General features: G+C 32.2%; 1 protein-coding gene, 1 long non-coding RNA gene and 1 other non-coding gene across 3 annotated transcripts; 2 read left to right on the plus strand and 1 right to left on the minus strand.

Annotated features, from left to right (window-relative positions):
• Positions 1-7,060: 7,060 nt before the first annotated feature.
• On the plus strand, positions 7,061-13,490 carry LOC114274328 (uncharacterized). Its single transcript, XR_014357342.1, has 2 exons — positions 7,061-7,656; positions 13,161-13,490. It is a non-coding gene; the product is annotated as an uncharacterized LOC114274328 (transcript).
• Positions 13,491-13,967: 477 nt separating this feature from the next.
• Positions 13,968-15,701, minus strand: LOC114274327 (uncharacterized). Its single transcript, XM_028216236.2, has 2 exons — positions 15,278-15,701; positions 13,968-14,412 (listed from the first exon to the last, which is right to left on the minus strand). Exons 1-2 carry the CDS (start codon positions 15,622-15,624, stop codon positions 14,178-14,180), a joined length of 582 nt encoding a protein of 193 aa, XP_028072037.2. The 5' UTR covers positions 15,625-15,701; the 3' UTR covers positions 13,968-14,177.
• Positions 15,702-20,890: 5,189 nt separating this feature from the next.
• On the plus strand, positions 20,891-21,414 carry LOC145813905 (uncharacterized). Its single transcript, XR_014357320.1, has 2 exons — positions 20,891-20,994; positions 21,076-21,414. It is a non-coding gene; the product is annotated as an uncharacterized LOC145813905 (long non-coding RNA).
• The last annotated feature ends 1,402 nt before the right edge of the window (positions 21,415-22,816 follow it).

A 22,816-nucleotide genomic window follows, 5' to 3' on the forward strand; every position in this document is an offset into this window, starting at 1 on the left:
TGGTTGACTTATCGCCAACGGATGACACATCACTGCCACGTGGAGCTGACTGTATTCCATGTCACCCAAGCCACGTCATTGCTCCAATTTATCCGATACAAATAGGAAAGCACCCTCATGGCGCCTTGCGCCGATACGTCTATGCTAAGTGCAAAATGCGCCATCAAACGCCACACAGCCCACTGCCCATGCCATGCGCGCGCACGTGTGTGTGTGCGGATGGTGTGAAGCACCATTCTTGCGATGTGGGTGCATGCACACTAGCTTTCATCCCATAATTCCATATTCAAAAGAATATTTCATGTAGCACTTTATTAAATGCTCCATGTTTTGCTCTCTTTCCAATGTGGGACAAAGTCCCCAAGCTTAATTAATGTTTTCCAAAGAAAAACAAGAAAGGTTTTGAAAACACCCAAAAATTAAACTATAAATCTTAAAAACCATTTTGAAAATTCCCCAACAATCTGTACTCGGACCGGAGGTTCTTTATGGAATTGACAAGTTATCTATACCCGGCTGGAGGTTCCTTTATGGAATTGACAAGTTATCCGTTCCCAGTCCGAAGGTTCCTTTATAGAACTAACAAGTTATCCGTACCCGACCGGAGGTTCCTCTATGGAGCTAACAAGTATGATCTACGATGCTTTGTGTATGATTTATTAGCGCTAATGGATAAACCATGTATGATCAAGCATGAATTCTAAATTCTATATATGAATTGAATAAGAATACGAATGTGAACTAGCCTAGCCATGGGGCATCATTCATTTAACCTTTACTCTGTTATTATTCACTGGGCTTCCACTCACTATTTATATTATGTATGTAAGTGATCAGGCTATGACCAAGCTCAGAGTTGAGAACTTGGCATCTCAGTTTTTGTTAGCCAACCTTAGCACCTCCCGAGAGGTTCCGGACCAAGTCAAGTCATGTGGCTATGTCTTTTTGAACATTCAATACTTTGTTTTCTCTTGCTTAATGAACAGTTTGTCTTTGGTTATCTGTACATGGGGTAACGTATAATTACTGTACGTATGTGATGTCATGAGTATGCTTATAAAGTTTAAATTACTTTGTCCCATGTATGTCTGTACAGCTCAATGCATGTTGTATTATATATATTTGCTTCCGTAACCCCTTGATTATACGTTATTCTGTTCAGAGGCCTTTGGTAATCCAAGGATTACTAGCCGGTTACGACGCTAAACCAATAGGGGTGGGTTTGGGTCGTGATAGCTGCTATGGCAATAAGCATGCAGATGGATGTTATTTTTGTCACAGGAGAATATGTGTTAAAATAGTCTTGCCTTCATTTTGTCTGTAACCTTTTACTACAAGTCTTGTTTTATACTTATCTATTGAACCATCTGCTTTCATTTTTCTCTTGAATATCCACTTATATCCAAAAGGTTTAGAACCAGGTGAAAGATCCACCAATTCCCAAGTATGATTTTGCATAATGGGTTCAATTTCATTATTAACAGTCTCTTTCCACAAAGATGCTTCAAGACCTGTTGTCGCTTCCTTAAAGCTTTGAGGTTCATTTTCTAACAGGTATATCTGAAAATCTGGACTAAAGGATTTTGATGTTCTTGCTCTCTTATTTCATCTTGGTTCATCATCAGTTAAATCTTGTTGATCGAGACCATTACTAGTCTCTTGTGTTTGATTGTCATTAATCTCTTGACTTTGTGAACTATCATAAGTTGTTTTCTATGAACTTAATTCATGTCCTTTCTTGTAAGGAAAGACATGTTCAAAAAACACAGCATTTCTTGACTTTATAATAGTGTTCACATTTATATCAAGTATTTCTGATTTATAAGTCAGAAACCGATATGCACTACTATTTTGAGTATAACCAGTAAACACACAATCCATTATTTTTGGTCCTATCTTAGTTTTTTTCGGAATAGGAACTTCAAATTTTACCAAACACCCCCATATTTTTAAGTATTTGTAGGAAGGCGGTCGACCTTTCTACAATTCATATGGAGTGTTGTTGGTTTTCTTGTGGGGTATTCTGTTAAGAACATAATTAGCAGATAATATTGCTTCCCCCCACAAGTTCTGCGGTAAGTCTGAACTTAGTAACATGGCATTCATCATTTCGTTAAGGGTTCTATTCTTCCTTTCAGCAATTCCATTTTGCTGCAGAGAATAAGGTGCTATAGTTTGGTAAATAATGCCATGTTGTACACAAAATTCATTTAATGGTGCATCATATTCACCACCCTTACCACTTCTAACTATTTTAATGGTTTTACTAAGTTGATTTTCAACTTCAGTTTTGTAGAGTTTAAACATTTCTAAAGCTTCATTTTTACTTCTAAGTATACATAACAGTATTTTGTGTAATCATCAATAAATGTTATGAAATACTTCTTACCTCATCTAGTTTGAACAAATTTAAGATCACATACATCAGTATGAATTAATTCTAGAGGTTTGGTTTTTCCTTCAACCGATTTAAATGGATCCTTAGTTAATTTCGCTTCTACACAAATCTCACATTTGTGATTATGATCAATTTCAAACTTTGGTATATAATCCAAACCAATTAATCTATGAAAACATCAAAATTTACATGTCCTAATCTACCATGCCATAAATTCGACTCAAGAATATAAGCAAAAGATGTGTTATTCTTATTAATAGCAAGTTTCGGTACAACCGTCATTACATTCAACTTGAAGAGACCATCACTCATGTATCCCTTACCAACATACATACCACTTTTTGTTAATATAAATTTATCTGACTAAAAAATAAGCCTAAAACCATTTTTACTTAACAAAGAACCAAAAACTAAATTCTTTTGGATGTCTGGTACATGTAGTACGTTGTTGAGGGTAAGTTTCTTCCCTGATGTCATCTTCAAGATCACCTTTCCTTGTCCAACCACAGTAGAAGTAGAAGAATTTTTCATGAAAAGTTGTTCACCATTTGCAACCTCATTATAAGTAGTGAACATCTTCTTGTCCGCGGAAATGTATCAAGTTGCTCCAGTGTCAACCCACCATTCCTTGGGATTCTCAACTAAATTAGCCTCAGACGCCACAGCAGAGAGATTGATGTCATTTACCCCGTCAGAGATGTAATCAAGTTCTGTCACATTGGCTTGATTGGTAGTCTTCTTACTTGTACTTCTGCAATCGTTCTTAGGGCGGCAGCAATCAGAAGTTCGATGTCCGGTCTTATCACAATTATAGCATTTACCTTTGAACTTTTTATTGCCATTATTGTCGCCTTGTTTAGGATTATCTCCAGTAAACTTCATCTTTTTGTTATGTGATTTGTGCACTTGTTCAACCACAGTAGCCTTGGACTCAATGGGATTTTTACCATTCCTCTTTTCAGCTTTTCAGTTATCTTCCTCAATTCTTAGTCTTACAATCAATTCATCCATGGTCATCTCCTCGCGTTTATATTTTAAATAATTTTTGAAATCTTTCCAAGCCAGTGACAACTTTTCCACTAAAGCAGCGACTTGGAAAGACTCACTAAGAGAGATACATTCAGAATGAATAACATGCAAAATTAATTGACAATTTTGAACTTAAGAAATTACCGTTTGGGAGTCTACCATAACGAAGTCCAAAAATTTACCGACAACAAATTTCTTTGTGCCAGCATCCTCTGTCTTGTATTTTTTTCTCCAAATAATCCTACAATTCTTTTGTTGTTTTCAAAAGGTTGTAAACATTATACAGCATGTTGTCAAGGCCGTTGAGGATATAGTTTCTGCACAGAAAATCAGAACGCTTTCAGGTGTCTTCAGCGGCAATAATTTGCCGATCACTTTCATCATCTCTAAGTACTGGAGCCTCTTCACGGAGAAATCGGGCCAAATTTAGAGTTGTAAGATAGAACAACATTTTTTGCTGCCATCTCTTAAACTCAGTGCCATTAAATTTTTTTAGTTTTTCTCCATGATTTATTGGAACTTGAACATGGTTCTGGATAAGGATCGGAGTCATTGTAACGATCGGATTTGGAGTACTACTTTCAACAGCCATAATATCTTATTACAAAAAATCAAGAAAAACCAAAACCAAATTAATTTCCCAGTTGCTAAAACTTGAAAATAGATTATAATATAAAATAGTTTTACTTTTCTTGTTACTAAAACTAGAAAAATAAAATACCACAATAATTTTTTGTAACACAAATTAATATTCTGTAATTGTTAATGACACCAGTATATTACTACTAGCTGTCAAATAAAATAAACAGTATATTACTACTATTTGTCAAACAGTATATTACTACTATTTGTATTTTCCAACCAGAATATCAATTTGTGAAAGCACAGGAAAATAAATACAATGAAGATACAAAAAAAAAAAAAACTCTGTCTTAAGATTGTTGGCCAATCTTCATTGTATTATGAATAAATAATGTTTGTATACTTAACAACAAACAGAAGAAATAAAGAAGGGAGAGAGACTCTTTGATTACAAAAATCAAACCAGTAAATAAAAATAAAATAAAATAAAACAGATTTTTATTTTGTTACAAAAATAAAATCAAAAATTGATATAAATAAATAATTTAAAAGTAATTTAAATACTTACCTTATTTATTTGTCGATTTTGATCAAGTCCAGTGTTTAACACTGTACCCTTAAGACAAATTCGTCATTTCCACGATACTTTCAGATTGTGGACATCTATCTCTCAAGATAAAATGATCAACAACAAACAATAGAAGCACTACAAAATTGTTTGCACAACGAACACACTTTGTGTTTACACTATTTCTCACAGAAAATTGTATGCAGCAAAATGCAGAGAGTATTGATAGAATTATAGACGAAAATTATTTGTAAAAACCAAATGAGGGACTGCATTTATATAGGAAAATCCGTGGCTATATGGTTTGAATTAAACAGGTGCAAAACCTGTTTGAACATGTATGTTACCTGTGCGGTTTGAATGAACAGATACAAATCTGTTGGGTTTAAATTTCGAACAGATAAAAATCATATTAAACAGATTTGAATTTGTACAGAAATTCGGAAAAAGTGAAAACCAAATTTGAATTTTTTCCACCAAAATTTGAAATTAAGGGGTCATTTGGTTTTGGCTTTTTTAGTTGGCTTTTTTGCTTTTTTTTGTCTGGGACTTTTTTAATTGTTTGGTATTCTTGTTTGGTTTTTTTGACTTTTTGACTTTGAAATGACAAAATTGCCCTCCATTTGGAAATGATGATTTTTTGACTTTTTGTTTGTATATGGGTTAGTTTGGTAGTTTTGTAGCTTTTTTGTCTTTTTGTAACTTTTTTTTTCGTCTTTTGTGATTATATAGCCTAGCAAGAAAACCAAACCAAGGCTAAAACTTTGGACATATTTTATTTTACCAAAAAATAAAATTTAATTCAAATATTTTTTGCCAAAAAAAAAAAGTATTGGGCCAGATAAGCCCAACCCAACCTCACACCAAGCACCTACGCCCAGGCCAGCCCAGTCTACCAGCGCGTTTGTTTATTTTTGGGTCCAATGGGTCTAGCCCAATTTGTCCATAACCTCTCTCTTCTACAAACTTGGGGTGCCCCTTAAGGCCCTCTCTAAGTTACAAACCCATGCCTTATAAATTCACAAAATTGGGACAAGCCTTTATTCAAACTTTAAGAAATTTCCATCAAAAGTTTCATTTCCATGGAGTTCATTTTAACTTCAATTTTTCATTCTCCTGATAATGATTTTGAGCAACCAAATATACCACGTGAATTACTACACGGCATAGAACGCGTTACCACTTAAACCTGCCAACTTTGACGTATAGATCTCACTTAAAAAATAGACCAAAATTAAAAAAAAAAATCATATTTTCTAAAACCATTTCTAACATGGAGCTGGGGCATATAGAGAAAAGTAAAAGAAAATAGTGGAGTTGAGTCTAAATTTGTATAATAATAACGTGTTATTGTATTACGAGATTCCATGCGGTTGGACATTTTTCAATCCAAATTTGGACCAACTTTGATTGTTGGAGCAAAATAGAAAAAATAAAAAATATCATGGATCAAGTTGGGAAAAAATAATGGTCAAAGTGAAATTTGTTCAAACTTAAGAATGTAATTTATTTAAAATTACATAATGACATGTCATTATGTCACAATGAATGTGATATTTATGTTATATTTTTAAATAAATATGGATTGTTAGAGCAAATTATACAAAATTATTACCATAATCACTTCCTATATTGGCCTCTATTAATAAAATATATTATCATGGTAATTATTTTCGATAAAATGAAGAGTGGTTGATGATGTGATTTTAATCCTATGATAAAATGATTAGTTCAACAATGATATAATGAGGTTGAGATAATTTCTCAAAAAAAAATAATAATAATATGTTGAGACTGCTTTGGTATTAGAGACATTTTTTTGGGGTTAAAATAATAATGTATTTTACTTTTATTTTTTAAAAGAAGGTGCTCTGTGACGATGTCAACAAAATATATTTTCACGAATATTCATTTGGAGAGAAGTGGGAATGCAATTTTAAAATTATAAGGACATTAATATATTATTTTAATCATATTATATTTTATTAATATAGCACCTTTAATGTATTCCTAAGACAATCTCTAACGTTGCATTAGTTTGAACATCAAATTTAAATTTGATGAAAAAAATTATGTTTTCTCTCTCTAACAGTTTTACCAAATTGATATCAAATTGAGAACGGAACAAAAGTTTCATGAAACTGAAGATGTGTTGCACCTTTCACCAAATTACTATGCGTAGCCGTTGACTGTGGACCCACCGGACGACCGGCTGAAAGTCTACCTGAATGACTAGTTCACGCAAAATTTTACTCTAGGAGGTCGACCCCCTCTTTGTTTTCTCAGTAAAAAAAAAAAAAAAAAAAGGAAAAGAGAGAAATATCATAGTTAGGTTTTTCATTGATTGGTCGACCAGTAATTTAATGAAAAGTCAAATTTCTCTGTTGGAGCAAATAATATCAAATAGAGAAAATCATCTTTTTTTACTCATATTTAATAAAAAAATCTGACAAATCATTAAAGATGCTCTAATGTCGCAGAAGGGGAAAGAATCCGTTCACATAGTCCACTCTGTGTCGTTAGGAATGGACGGTGCCAAATCAATCCTCAGGGGAGAGCAGTGCAATTTATCTGAAAAAAAAAATATAGGGACCATTTGTTAAATATACAATGAAGAGAGGACCGTCAGCAAATTTGCTCCAAAAACATGTACAAAAATTTAACTATCGACAGAACAGTCTGAAACGCCAAATCATATTCATCCCCGCAAAGAGAGATCGAAAAGCTAGGGTTAGGGTTTCAGATTCACATTTCTATCTGGAAACAAAATGGCGATGAGGAAATTCTACAACGAGATAAAAGGGATGAAGGTGAAGGAATTGCCGGCTCACTTGAAGCCGATTTTCACCATCGACTACGTGAAGAATTCGATCAAGAGCGGTCTCGATAGCTACCACGCCAAGTACATCCAGACCAGTTCAATCGAACCTCTCTATCACATCTGCTTTGGCGGAATGATCTTCTCCTACCTCGTTGCTCTCCCCGAGGAGCGTCGCCACCTCGAGCACCAGCAACACGCCAAGGAGCATGGTGGCCATTGATTTTAGTCCACTTTTCGATCTGTTCTTCATATCATAAGGTATTTTTATTTTTTTTTTCTGTTTTTATCAATAATCTTTGTTGATTGTGTTGGTTATAGGATGTGTTTGGATTGATTGAAAATTAACCATGAAAGGAAAGGGAAATGAAGTATTGGGAGGGTTTGGGAATTAAAACGATGGCCTTGAATATGAAAATTGCAAACATTGCAATTTCCGAGTGACATATTCTAGAAACAATGCCTAACGTTGTTGTTGCACAAAACTCTTTTAATTTTTGGGATTCATGTTATTTTTGCTGTTCAGATCCCTGGAAAGCCTGATTTATTGTTTGACGATCTAAATCCTGTTTTCTATTTGCCTTCTACAATTTTTAAGCAAGCAAAGAGAACATTGGCTTGACATGTTATTTGTTAGTAATTTCGGAAATGAACACATTGTGTGCCATGTTTATTTTGGTGAATTTATTAGCAATTGTGAAGAGTTTTTATCTAAATGATCATTACTCCTTTGTTTGTATTCACGTGAGTGATAGTTTCTGATGTTTTTATTTGGTATATAGACAAGCCAAAAGAAAACATACTTTTCAGTCTTTGGTGACATTTGTTTTTATTCTGGAATTATTTTTAAAGTTATGTGATACGGAATGATATAAGCTATGGATAATGAACTTGATTTTGAGTAAAAGTTTTTGTTAAGGATGTGTTCATTAACATGTTCAACTTTCTTGGGACACATGGTAAACCAATATTTGGTTTGGCTGTTAATCAATTGTTGCAAATTAAATTACTTAGTTGACAGGTGCTTGATCATTACACATAATAGAGATTATGTTTTTCTTTTTGCTCATTGGATAACTAATATTGCATTTCCATTTATGTATGGCATAGCTGGGTAAGGGAACAACTGTTAGCCCTAACCTAGGAAGCACGGATACAGATACGGGTACGATACGATACGATACGATACGATACGGATATGGCGATACGACAAAATTTGAAAAATTAGGATATATGGGTACGGCGGGGATACGTTTATAAAAAATATTATTTTTACAATTTTTAGTAATGTAGTATGCAATTCAAATTGAGGGGGGGGGGATTGACAAAGTTCATTTATTTATTAATTTATTTGCTTATACGAAATTAATTTATGGTGTTTAGTTGCAATTGTGAATTATAATTTATTTGATTTTTTAGGTAATTTGGCCCAAAAAATAAAATGTATTTTTTTGAACTACATTATGTGGGTTTTTTTTAGCATAATTGAAATTCTTAAATATGTATGAACAAATAAAGTGACATATATTTGTTTTAATTATAACTTTTGAGGACATTTTTTATATTTTTTGCAAAAAAAAAAATGTGACAATTTATTTAGCCAAATAGGTTCAACTTTTTTCCTAATCAAACACATTTACAACTTATTTTAATTCTTTTAAACTAATAATCTAAAATTTTATATTTATAAAAGCTAACATATAAATGACATTAATATCAAATGGGGCCAAAACAAGAGTATATTAAAATAAAAAAGCAAAAAAAATGTGTATTGTAAAAACAGCCTAACAGGAGATTGAAAGGGAGAGTGAGACGATAGAGGGAGAGGAAGGGATAGAGAGTGAGTGAGATTCTCACTCATTGAGATCGAGTGAGATCTGTCCAGACCAGAGAGAGAGAGAGAGAGAGAAGGACGAACTTGATCAACGACGACAACGACAACTTGCTATTGGTTGATAGAGACTCCTCCTCCTTTGCTGCTGCTGTTCGCTAGGGTTTAGTTTGTTGATTTTGTTGTTTTATTTTACAGTATTCTTGTTATTTTATAGTTTGACCCTATTATAAGTTTTTTAAATTATTTTTTCGCCCCGCCGTATCCCAAAAGTATTCCGACCGTATCCCTAAAATATCCTCGCGTATCCCAAACATATCTGAAATTCAAAAAATTAAAAAAAAAAAGGATATTTCTTTGTCGTATCTGATACGTATTCCGTTGTATCGGACGCGTATCCGTATCCGATACGCGTACGGGGGCTATTGCGGAGTATCCGTGCTTCATAGGCCCTAACTTAGTATGGGGTTTTTTTTTATTCTAGGAGGTAATGTGTTACTCGAGAGTCGAGACATTGTATCGATCTCATTTTGAAGGAGGTCCTTATATTCTTCATGTGTACGTGGGTCTGTCCGTGGTTAGACAATCTTTTGTGAAGCTTTGTGAATCAAGAAAGAGAAAAGTAAAACAAAGAAATATGTTGAACCATTGTTGTCATTAGAAAATATGTGGACTTATTTGCATGCCTTTGTCGTTCGTTCCCGACTGTTGTCCTCCCATTGAGTAGAACAATCTAAGTCAGATTATTGTTGGGTTATTTTCAATTGGTATTTGTTGATTTACTCTCCATCTTCCCACATGGTTTAGGTTGGTTGCTTTATAAAGGAAAGCCAATGGGAATGAGTGAATCCTTGGAAAAAGGGGAGGTTGGAGGTGGGGGTTGGCTCATAAAAGGTGATGAATAATGTTGCATCAAATGTAACTTTGAAGACCAAACCTTTTTTATTTTTATTTTTTGTGGATACCATACCCTTCTTTTTCTCATTTGTTTTCTAAAGTTATGAATGCATTTTTTGTTCGTCATATATTTTCTTGTATTTTATATTGTATTTATTGGTAACAATATCATTAACATACTTATGCTCTTGGTTTTGAAGTTTCTCTCACCTTTGTGAAACAAAAGTCGTTTGTGTTCCCTTCTAAAATTACATATATGCCATGTTACATGGACTATGTTACGAGTGTTGGGTGCAGCCTGTTTTGGTATGTGTCCAATGTGTCCGATTCATCTAATTGTCTTATCAACAAACACATGGACACAACAAGGTATTAATATTTTGTATTATATATTTTCACTTTTTTTGGGAGTAAAATGGTGTAACTTGAAGACCAAGCTTAACTTGTAAGAGCAGTCCAGTTGGTTGAGAGTAAGGGACCAGGGACCTGGGAGTATGCTCCTCTCTCTAGGTCTCAGGTTCAAATCCCACCCCCAGTTGGCTAATATCGGGCCATTGCATCTTTGCCTGGTCGATAGGCTCAGGGCCCCGAGATTAGTCGAGGTGTGACACTCCGAAAGAATGCTGGCTCGGACACTCGATTATCAAAACTTGAAGACCAAGCTTTTTTAATTTTTTGGGTGTAACAATCATTCATAAAAATTCAATCCATATCTTCAAATATCACTTTGAATTACAAGTACAAAATAAAATCGATTAACTTACAAATTCATTGTTTATATTTTCATCCTTCTAGAAATAGTACTAGTATTCTTTAAAGTTCAAACCAATCAATTTTCACCATGGTTTTATTTAGTGTTGTCTCTTGTAAGTTGAAATCTAATAATCAGAAAACAAAAGCTAGGAACACCTCTTCCCTAGCTTCTAGATAATCATCTTATTTAAGCTATTTATGTCCAATAAGTTGTAAGTAGAATTTGTACCAAATAGTTTGATACAAATGCCAAAAGTGTAAAAAAATAAATAAATAAAAAGAAAAGAAGCTATAAGTAGTTCATTTAAGATGAACCAAACCGGCCCAATAGTTGATAACATGAAAAGTTATCCTACCTCATATATGCTATTTGGTACAAATATAATAAACGAAAAAGCTTTATGCTAAGGAAGGTAAAGACCAAACGTAACACTATATATGGATGGATGAGTTTATATTTGGGAAATAGTAGTATATAAACTAATTATATGGAGATCTTTCCCTTGCCTTGCCTTGACAAGAGAGTGAGAGAAAGTTTGGTACTTATAAGTATATAGAGAAAGGCACAAATTCTAGCAATTCAATAGAGAGAGAGAAGATACTCTTTCAAACCCATATTGGCCGGCCGGCTGGCCTCCCGACTAAAGATACCAATAGTTACCAGATACAGAGAAAAAACTACTGGGAAGATCATAGTGAAGAAGTACATATTTGGGTAACCACATGATGTGGCACCTTGCATGGCACTAAACACATTATTTAATATGCCCCACAAAATATTTGAGTTGGTGCCTTGCAAATAAATGTTCGGACCCATCAAATGATGTGGTTAGTGTCATGTAAGATACCACATCAAATTGTACCCGAGTATAATACCCAAAAATGTGATCGCCCTATGCATTATACACACTAAAAAAATGAACACTAAATTGTTCTCTTTCTATCTCCCCCTCCCCCCCCAAGCACGTGTACCCACCCACCTATGAAAAAACATGAAAACAGAAGGAAAAAAGAGGAGTGTATTGAGACTTGGGTTCGGTTTTTGTACAATCGAAGTAAATATACCTAACATTGTAGCAAATGTTTTGGTTTATAAGAAACCAAAACACATTGCTATAATATATAGTATATGTATTATTAAGGTACTCGCTCTGGGTTTTGAGGCCTTTTTCTCACTTTGATGGAACAAAAAATGCCCTTTGAGTTCCCTTCTAAAATTACCTATATGCTATGTTACATGTACTTGAATAATGATGTTGCGTTCGTGTATGTGTTCATGTGTTGTATTTATCTAATTCTTATGCCTGTGACACCTAATCATTTTTAAAAGCATTTTATGCAATGATAAGAAGGTTTTCTGCATAGTTTTATGGTAAACTCGAATTACTGAATATTTTTGCTAAGGGAATGAATGTCCTACTACACATGTTTTACACATATCATGTACCCTTGCCTAATTGTTAAGTGCCTGACTTGGGTACTTTATCATTTAAATTGGTACATTTATGACGTAAGGTGTCGTAGGAGGAGGAAGTTTGTTCCGTTCTGATAAGGGGTTACAATTACAATGTTATTAAATCGATGTTTTAGTCCCTAAAGTGCAAGAAAATTCTGGCAATCTTGATGGATTCTACATTTCATAGCCTTATTAACATTTTACACATGTCAACCTAAGTTTGTGGATGGATATTCTTATGGATGTCAACTAAAGAAAATGGGGACACCATCCAACGTTTGTCCCTAAAGTGCTTAGTGCTTTATTTTCTATCTATATCTATGAAGCACAAATACGGATACGGGACATGGCAATTTTCAAAAAATAGGGACAAGGACACGGCGGGAGACACGGCGATTTTTTATTTCAATCTTTAAAATTTTATTTTATGTAGATTCATATTACATTCATCCTAAATCAAAATTAACAAACATCTAATCTAGTCACATATTTCTACAGTAGCTTATCATCTTCAGCATTTAAGGCAGATGGTGTGTTATTGGCAGAATTTGAACTAGACATTTTTCGTATAAATTAATGTTCCAGTTCATGTGTGTGCATGTGCTCATCTTGTATGTGTGTGTGTGTTCGTCCATGAACATGTGGGGAAAGTTTTTTTTTATGTAGTATTGATCCACTGACTTATAATTTACCAAAATTGTATTTTCTGCTCTGGGACAATGATGAAATAGTACCACACAAGTTATAATCTTGTAATTTTGGCATTAACAGTCATCTTAGTGTATGGCTAATCTTGTTTTGATGCTTCTGTTTGCCTTGTGACTGCAGTTTCAGCAAAGTTTGATCGGTTGATTTCGTGAAGGATAAGCGTTGGAGTCTGTTGGTTGCTTCTTCTATGTTTTAATTTTGGATGTACCCTATTAGACACTGATATGTATTTGTGGGGGGCACAGCATTGACTGAGCAAATAAGTTTGTAAAACTTTTATAAATTCTGAGCAGTCAGTTGGTAAGCGCTCTTCTTCTTATGGTTTTGTGTTTCGTTTGTGGTTACTGATCACTCCAAAACAAACAAATGTGTCTTGATTTTTGTTGCCTCAAATGACTTTTTGAGGATGAAACCTGACCTTTGTCTAGTGAAATGTTTGTGTGGATGTCACTGTCATGTTGTGGAATTTGCGCAAATGGAATGTTTCATCGTGAGAGATGAGCAATTAATCGCTGTCTCCAATTGAAAAGGATGTTTGAATGTTTCATGGGAGAGATTGTTTCCTTCCTGTTAGCCTCTTTCGTTGGCTTGGTCCCCCCCTCCCCGGTATCATCCTAATGCGAAAACTTGTGATCCTAATTTTGAAAGGGCAGACAAACAGGTCAGAGAATACTGATTTGTTTCGACAGCCTATTCACTAGTTTCGATCATGAAATATGTATAATATCTATTCTATTCTGTAGTGTATAATCCATGTAGTGTTGTGAATCTTTGGTGAAATTATTAACTGCTCACATTTTTCTTTTCAAATATATATTTCAGTAAATTTAATAAGTCTCTCTTTTTTTTTTTTGGAATAATGCCCTGTATAACAATCGCATCCAGTAATTGTGAATAATTTTCCTTCGTTATCGAATCATTATATCATGCAAGAATTTAAATATAAAATTATGAAGGCATCCTCTGATAAATACATGCATCCACAGAGAACCAACTAAGCTTTGGAAAACTCTTGGCTATGTGGAATAAAACCCTAGGGGAAGATAGTACTAGGCAAGCTTACTAAACAAAGGATGGGATACCACCTATATTTTCCCTTTTTATTGTTTTTTCTATTATAAACAATGAATATGGAAATTACAGCTCTGCTTGATCATCATCTGAAGATGTTTGATGGTGGGGGTCAGGGTGAGAGAAACTTTTCTTGACTTTATCAGCAGTGATGTGGAGAGTTTCGCCGGCGAATTTGGCAGCTGATTTAGCAGAATCCTCAACGGTTGCTCTGCTCTTGCCGAAGCTCTTCGCCATTGCCTCTTTTACCTTTTCTCCAGCCGCACCACCATCGCTCTCCACTTCCTTTCTTCCCCTAAAACTACATATTTTTTTTTGAAAAAAAACACACGCACAACATAAAAACCTATTTATTTTTAAATATATCCTTTTTATCTTACAAAAGACGAATTTCTTAAAGAGCAATTCACTGTTGTGGCTCAGGACTAATCACAAGTCTCGTTCATTTTAATATATGCACAAATCATTTATGAAAAATATCTAATAAAAAGAAAATTAGATTAATCCGATAAATTAAATACGTCATTTGCTTACATTTGTATTAAAAAATAAATATTAAAATATAATTTCTTCTTATTTATCGAGTCAAGTGTTGTGTTTAAAATATAACCAACAATTTTATTACCTATCTATATTATTATTAAGTGGGAGTGTAGAAGCCTACAGTGGAGGTGTAGAAGCCTTCACGTGACGTGTGATGCTACGTGTTAATTTTATGTCATTATTTAAAGGCTTGAACAAGATTTAAATTCAAAATTTTAGTTTCATTAAAAATATTTATTAACGTTGTATTTGGTTAGGAGATTTAAAGAGATATATAAAAAGAAGAAAAAAAATTATGAAATTAAGTGAAATGTAAGTATATTTTATTGAGTAATACTAAAGGCCTCATAAGTTCTACTAAAATTTTTACCAAATATCTAACATGAGTGTGGGACCCATATTATGTGAGTTTTATGCGAACTCCACAACCATACAAGACATTTAATAAAAATTTTAGTAAAAATTTGAGAATCTCATATTTGTATTTTATTCACAAATCATCTAATTTTTTCCATTACTTTTTCAAATTCTTCCGTAAATCCCCAACTAAACACGGCTGGAAAAATAAACAGTTATAAGGAGGGACAAATGAAGTGGAGGACACATAATACAGTAATGATTACTCAAGATTAGGAGGAAAGAAGTAAGCCTGTAGTTGATTGAAGAGCGATTGAGCCTTGTTCCAGGAGGAGCTCCATATTCTTGGTGTTGGTGTTGGTGTTGGTGGTGGTGTTGTGGATGAGAGAGAGAACATAGCCTTTACTCTCTCTGAGAGGGATGTATATGCTTTCGTAGAAAGCCCCTCCTTGTTATCATGAAGTAGTTGTTGTTCAGTCTCACTCCCAATCCCAAATGCCGCAGATAGAAAGATGGTGATGAGGAGGAATAAACAGATGGACATAGCGTCTGCTGATACTGCTCCACCACCACCACCACCACCAGCAGCAGCTCTTAGTTTTAGTTTTTCCATTAAAATTGTTACTTTTCTAAATTTAGAGAATTAAGGAATGAGGGAGGGTGCAGTAGAGTAGAGTAGAGTAGAGTAGAGTATTGTATTGTATTTATCACTAGTATTTTTATCGGTGTGTGTGGTGTGGGTTGTTAGTTGCTGGACACGTAGTCCTTTGGCCAGAGGAACGTGGCTTCGGCCCCCCATCATGTCGGCATACACGTCATTCTAGCGATATTGCCATTCCTACCTATTTAAGGGTTGTTTAGAGTGTCCTAAATAAGTGTATTTTTTATCTTTTTAAATTAAAAAATTGAGAAAAAAAATATGGATGTTTGAGTTAACTTTTTAATTTTTTATGAAAAAATATGTATTAAAAAATTGTATAAATTAGTGTAAAGGAAAAAATTAGGATTGAAAATTGTGCAACCGTAATTTTTAACTTTTAGTGACTAGTGATAACTTTTTAACTTTTTAACTTATTTTCAACTTGTCAAACTTAGCCTCGATGGATTCATCATTTTTATGTAATGATACTATATATTACTGATAACGTGATATTATTCTTTATTTCCTTTTAAAACCTCACAAGGAAAAGCAAGTCACACATAATAATTATTCCTTTTTTTTTTTCATACGATTTAAGTAGTTTTTTATATATAAACACATTAAATTTTTTATCTCATAAAAAATTAAAAAATCACCCAAAAAAACAAAAACACTAAATCACAAACCATCCTTAGGACTCGTTTGGGAACGGATTAATTTAGTAACTTTTTAATTATTTGGCTAAAATATGAGTTAAAAAAACTAGTATGTTTAGGATGACTTTTTAGCTTTTTACGAAAAGATATGCAAAAAGTAGAGAAAAAAGAGAATCTTTGATTTTTTTGTATGAGTTGTTGACTTTTTGACTTTTTAAGTAATTTTTTGACATTTTGACTAAACCAATCGCTTCCCAAACGAGGCCTTAGTATACCATATAAGTGTTAATACGTCATTAGATTTCACTATTCATATTTATTTCTCAAGCACTTGTAAAATAAGAGATTGTATATAAATGTGATAGGAGCAACGTTACTCGTTTTGAAATAAAAGGCATTAAGGCCAATATTTTTATTTATTTATTTTAAATAGTAAAATTTGGTAGTGTTTTAGAATTATGATTTGAAAATATAGTTGTATTTTGAGTTTGTGAGTTTTGGAATTATGATTGGAAAAGAGAAAATTTATTTGGTTATGAGTTTTGAAAAGAGTTTTGAATTTTTTATGTGGTATATAAAATGAGAAAAGTTGTTTGGTTATGAGTTTTGAAATGAATTTTCAAAACTTAATTGAAAAAAAAAAATTATAAATCATAACCAAATACACTATTCAAAACTCTGTTGAAAATTATATTCAAAACTCATAATCAAACTCTTTTTGAAATTCAATTCAAAAAAATAATATTATTTTGGTCTAAAAAAATAATTTATACATATAACAAATATAAAAAACAAATATAGTTTTGTTTTTTTCCCCCTCCAAATAACAGGTGGTGATTGGCAATTGCAAAAAATAAAATAAAATAAAATAAAATAAAATAGTACTGTTCCGGTTAATCGGCCGGACATCCAAGAGGATGTCCAGGCGGACGACCGGATAGACAAAAAATTAAAAAATTGTCTGCTTTACCAAACATGTTTTCAAAATGTATTTTGAAATTGATTTGGAATTATAATTTGAAAACTCAAACCAAATATAACATTAGAATGTAAGGGTGAAATTAATTTTAGAAAAATCTACCAAACACATTGTTGTAGAAAAGTTCAGATAAGTTAATTTGTTTTAACTTATCTTTTATTTTTTAATGATACTTTTTTTTCTTTCTTTTTTTAAAAAAAATATTTTTAGATTAGAAAGACTTGAAAGTTATAATAACAATAATAATAAGTAAGGCAATTTTTTTAAAATTTACTAAAAATAGAAAAATAAAAGATATATATGATTTTTTTAGACATTACCAAACAAAGATGAATCAAATTTTAGTGAAAGTGGAGTTTAGATCCTATTTATTTACAAAAATTTGTCGTGCATCTCTTGATCTCTTAATCACATGCAAAGTCATGCATCCACCAAATTCCATAACATTGCTAAAGTTAATTTTTTATATAATAAATACTTTACATATAAATTTATCAATGTTAATATCATTATTACAAAATGGATATGGATACTGAATATATATATATATATATATATATATATGTATTTTTTCTTTTCTCTTTCCACTAAAAATTAAATTATACTCTTCATCATTGGTAATAGACAACATTCTTTTTTATGAAGTATGTATTGTAATATTTCTTTGCATCATCATTTGTTGAATGCTTTCTCTTGAAGTAAGACATAAACAAGGCCAACCAATATCAAGAGTGTATGTAATGATAGGGGGGTGTCATGATAAGGAAACAATTATGTTTTCATTTAAATTTCTTAATTGTCATTACCTTAAAATTAACTCCATTGCTCAATGCATCTCTCTTCCTTATTAAATAAGCTACATTGTAATTTTTCCCTCTAAAAATTATCTAGTTAGAGACTATTTGGTTTGATGGATGAAATACTCTATTAATTTGAGTCTTATCAATACACTATGCATTTTTTCATTATCCTAATTCCTCTCATACCAATTATTTAAGATCTTCAAAACGTTTCAGTGTTTCTTAATTTTTTGAAATAAGTGTGTCAATCTTACTTAATAAAGTGAAGGGAATAATCAAATATTGGAAAGAAAAAAAACAATTAATTAAAAAAGGTAATGGTATTCGCACTTCACATTAAGTTTGGCACAATATATTTTTGATTTTTTTAACCTTTTGCAAATAGAATGTGAGAGAGTAATGAATAAACATGAAATTATGTTATTTTCAAACATAAATAAAAACGGCATTTAATAATTATGAAATATAGTTCATTTCTTTTTTTATAATAAATTCATAGAGTTTGATTTTGTTTATACACTCAATAAAATAAATACATGAACAAAACATTCTGCCTTTATTAGTTTAAATAGTGGGATACTTCAATTTAAATTAAATCCATTACACTTTAAACAAAACTCTATTTGTTTTAAGAGCAATGGTAGAGGGCCACAAAAAGTGTGGCTCAAATAGCTCAAAACTGTCAAAACGACGTCATTTTGGACGTAAAACGACGTCGTTTTGACAATTTTGAACCATTTAAACCACACTTTTTGTGGCCCTCGAACATTTTTCTTGTTTTAACTACTCAAAAGTGTATTTTTATTATCAGCATAAAAAAAAAAAAAATGAAATTCACCTATAAAAAAAGTCTCATCCTTTGATGAAAAATGGGTAATGTGTTAAGTTGTAATTGTCATGATTGGACTTGGGCTTCGGCCCATGATTGGACTTGGGCATCATTTTCCAAACTGGTATTATGAGAGTGGTTTTAGTGGGACCTATTTCATATGAGGTCATTTTAGTCCAAAAAAAATTTTGTTTTATCAGCATACATATCTATCTATCTGTAGGTCCTTTTCACAGCTTAACCGCAATATCAGTTAGAAAAATCAGCTGCAATTGATTTTTAATTAGTTAAAAAAAGGTGTTGTGGTTAGTAGAAAAAATAAAATAAAAAAATCGCATTGACCACCTTGCAAAATTTAAAAATATAATAAATCTTACTAATTTAATATAATTATACAAATAATTATTAAATAGTTTTGAAATATCATATGTCATTAGTTACTCACATGAAATATTGTGAGTAGGATATGTTGACTTATTTTTATTAAGTAGTTAAGAAAAAGGGCAATTTTTTTTAAGATCCCTAATAAGAGTAATTTACAGCATAAAGGACACTAAAAATATGAATGATGTCTCAGGTCCCTCACTAATGAAAGGCGCGTTTTTTTTTTTTTTTTGACCAAAATACCATTCACAAATCAACATAAAACGCTCAACTCGATTGCATTCCGACGACTCAATTCGTTCCAAACATCCAACCATTTTCATGAGCAAGAGAACATGAGAATTAGGGTTTCACTATCATCTTCACTGTCGCCATTACGGTTTCATAATCTTCTGCCAAACTCTTTTCAATTCGTTCCTCACAAATTTCTCTGACCCGTTTTCATTGTTCATCGTCATCTCAGTTCATCTTCATCTCATTGCATCTTCATCTCAGGCCATTTCAGTTCGAAATTAGGGTTTTCATCATCACTCTGGTAAGTTTTCCCCAATCCAACTAGTTTTTCTCTGAAACACAGTTGACTAACCTTCAATTAATTAGGATTTCAATTTCATAATAAAAACCTACATGAATTTGAAAAATGTTATTTATCTAAGTTTCGAACTTATTCTTGAAGATGTTTGTGTGATTTTGTCTGTAAATTTCTCTGTCATTTGAATTTCTCTGGTATTTGCTTGATCTATGTGTTTTCTTTGAATTTTCTCTGGCATGTTTATTCCCCCATTTGTTTCTGGTTATTCCCTATTTTTCTCTGATTTTCTGTAAATTTCTCTGGCATTTTCATATTATGGAATTCATATTTTTTCTGGCTTGCCTTGTTTAATTTTCTCTGTCATATATGTAATTTTCTCTGGTATGTTTATTTTGTTCCATTCTTAAATTTTCTATGGCCACATCACTTTTCTCTTTTGTGTGGTTCTGTCATGTTCCATTTTCTCTAGTTGTTTGTAAATTTCTCTGGCATTTTCATATTATGGAATACACATGTGTTTAATTTTCTCTAGCTTACCATGTGTAATTTTCTCTGGTATGTTTATTTTGTTCCATTCTTGAATTTTCTCTAGCCACATCACTTTTCTCATTTGTGTGTGTCTGTTATGTTCAATTTTCTCTGGTTGTCTATAAATTTCTCTGGCATTTTCATATTATGGAATGAACATTTTCTCTAGTTTGCCTTGTTTAATTTTCTTTGGCATATATGTAATATTTTCTGGCTTACCATGTGTAATTTTCTCTGATATGTTTATTTTGTTCAATTCTTGAATTTTCTATGGCCACATCATTTTTCTCCTTTGTGTGTGTCTGTCATGTTCTATTTTCTTTGGTTGTCTGTAAATTTCTCTGGGATTTTTATATTATGGAATGCATATTTTCTCTGGCTTGCCTTGTTAATTTTCTCTGGCATAAATATAATTTCTCCTAGTTTGCCATGTGTAATTTTCTCTGGTATATGTTTAGTTTGTTCCATTCTTGAATTTTCTCCGGCAACATCACTTTTCTCCTTTGTGTGTGTTTGTCATGTTCCATTTTCTTTTGTTGTCTGTAAATTTCTCTGGGATTTAATGTTGGCATCTTTATGTTTTCATTGTCTAAAAATGACGAAACGTAAAAGCAGCAAAACACCATAAACACCAAGTAAGAAACAGAAACTCTATAAATAAAATAATCTAATTTGAATATTTCTTAAAACTAACTATACCTATAATTTGTATGCAGTGTGGATTGTGGCCTCTTCGTTTGCTACATAATGAGACAATATAGCAACCATGAACCTATCAGCTCAACATTGTCAAAACAAGACGTAAGGTTCACGAGGACAGAAAATCATAGAGAGATTTGCGACCGAAATTGGCCGGTCATGGACAGAACCAATTGAAATACCACCAAAAGAAGAACTGAAAGTATAATAGTGAAAGCATACTAGTGAAATGAAGACAATGTACACAATGTAATTAGGAATGACCCTTCAATTTTTTTTTTTCATACATTGAAGAAATGATGTTGTTTGACATATATGTATATATATTTTTTTAACTAATGTAAATTTTATAACTATCAATGGTTAAATATTTTTTTTATAATGCATATTTAGTGGTGATTATCAACACAATCCACATAGAGAAAATTGTCTAAAGAAATTTTTCTTGTATGAAGTGACCAGAATTTCACAGAAAAATTTAACTCGTATCGTGCCAAAAGGGTGCCTATATGATCATGTAATTTGTAATGCACAGTGTTGGTACGAAACAATCATCAAATTCAAAAAACACAATACACATTATAGTTTTCTCTACTATTGGCAAATTTCTCTAGATAAATTTGAGCACACAAAACACAGTGCACTATTGACAAATTTCTCTAGATGAATTTGACCTCACAAAACATAGTGCAGAAAGTAATTTTCTCTGCTAGTGGCAAATTTTTCTAGATGAATTTGCCACAATGCACATAGTAAATTTCTCTGGATGAATTTCACCTCACAAATTTCTCTAGATAAATTTGACCTTACAAAACATAGTGCACAAAGTAATTTTCTATGCTACTGGCAAATTTCTCTGGATAAATTTGCCACAATGCACATAGTAAATTTCTTTGGATGAATTTGACCTCACAAATTTCTCTACTATTGACAAATTTCACTGGATGAATTTGACCTCACAAAACACAATGCACATTTCAACAAACACAATGCACATAGCAAATTTCTCTGCTATAGGAAAATTTCTCTGGATCAATTTGACTGGTATTATAAAGGCACTCCCAAAGTATGTTTCTAAAAACGTAACACAAAAAGTAATTTTCATTGCTATTAAAAAAATTTCTGGATGAATTTGATTGGTATTATATATGCACTATCCAAAAAGTACATTTCACAAAACAAAATACACAAAGTAATTCTCAAATGTATTATTCAATCAATAAATGTAATATCCTCATCTATTTAACAAGGGTTCCTTGTATGTCCTCTTATTATGGCGATCAATCCTATCACATCGACTACACTTCATCACCCTTTTAAACTCTTCAGTAGAAGAAATTCTGTTCTTCTTTGGCCTCCTAGCTGATCTCTTACTCAATGCAAGTAAAAACATAGCATCATCAATTCAATTCACATGAAACATTAATGATAATAGTATCATTCCCATATTTGCACAGCAACAACACTGCAAAAAATACCAAAAATAACTTGTTCAATATAAAAATACTTCACAAGAATAACATAAAAGTTTAGAGAAATTTCTAATAATTATAATTTTCTCTGGATTATAATACCTACGTTATAATTTTCTCTGGACTCAAATAAAGTCCAGAGAAATTTACAAACTTAAATTCACCTTCAAGATAACAAAAACAAAATCACAGAGATATTCAATGCTAACTATTAAACATAATCATAGACAAAAATCACACAGAAGATCAGTTATCAAATTATAAGCTTCTCTGTGATTTTCACTGG

Source organism: Camellia sinensis, chromosome 15 (genome assembly GCF_055761805.1).
Source record: "Camellia sinensis isolate YWXY chromosome 15, ASM5576180v1, whole genome shotgun sequence".
Lineage (NCBI taxonomy): Eukaryota > Viridiplantae > Streptophyta > Magnoliopsida > Ericales > Theaceae > Camellia > Camellia sinensis.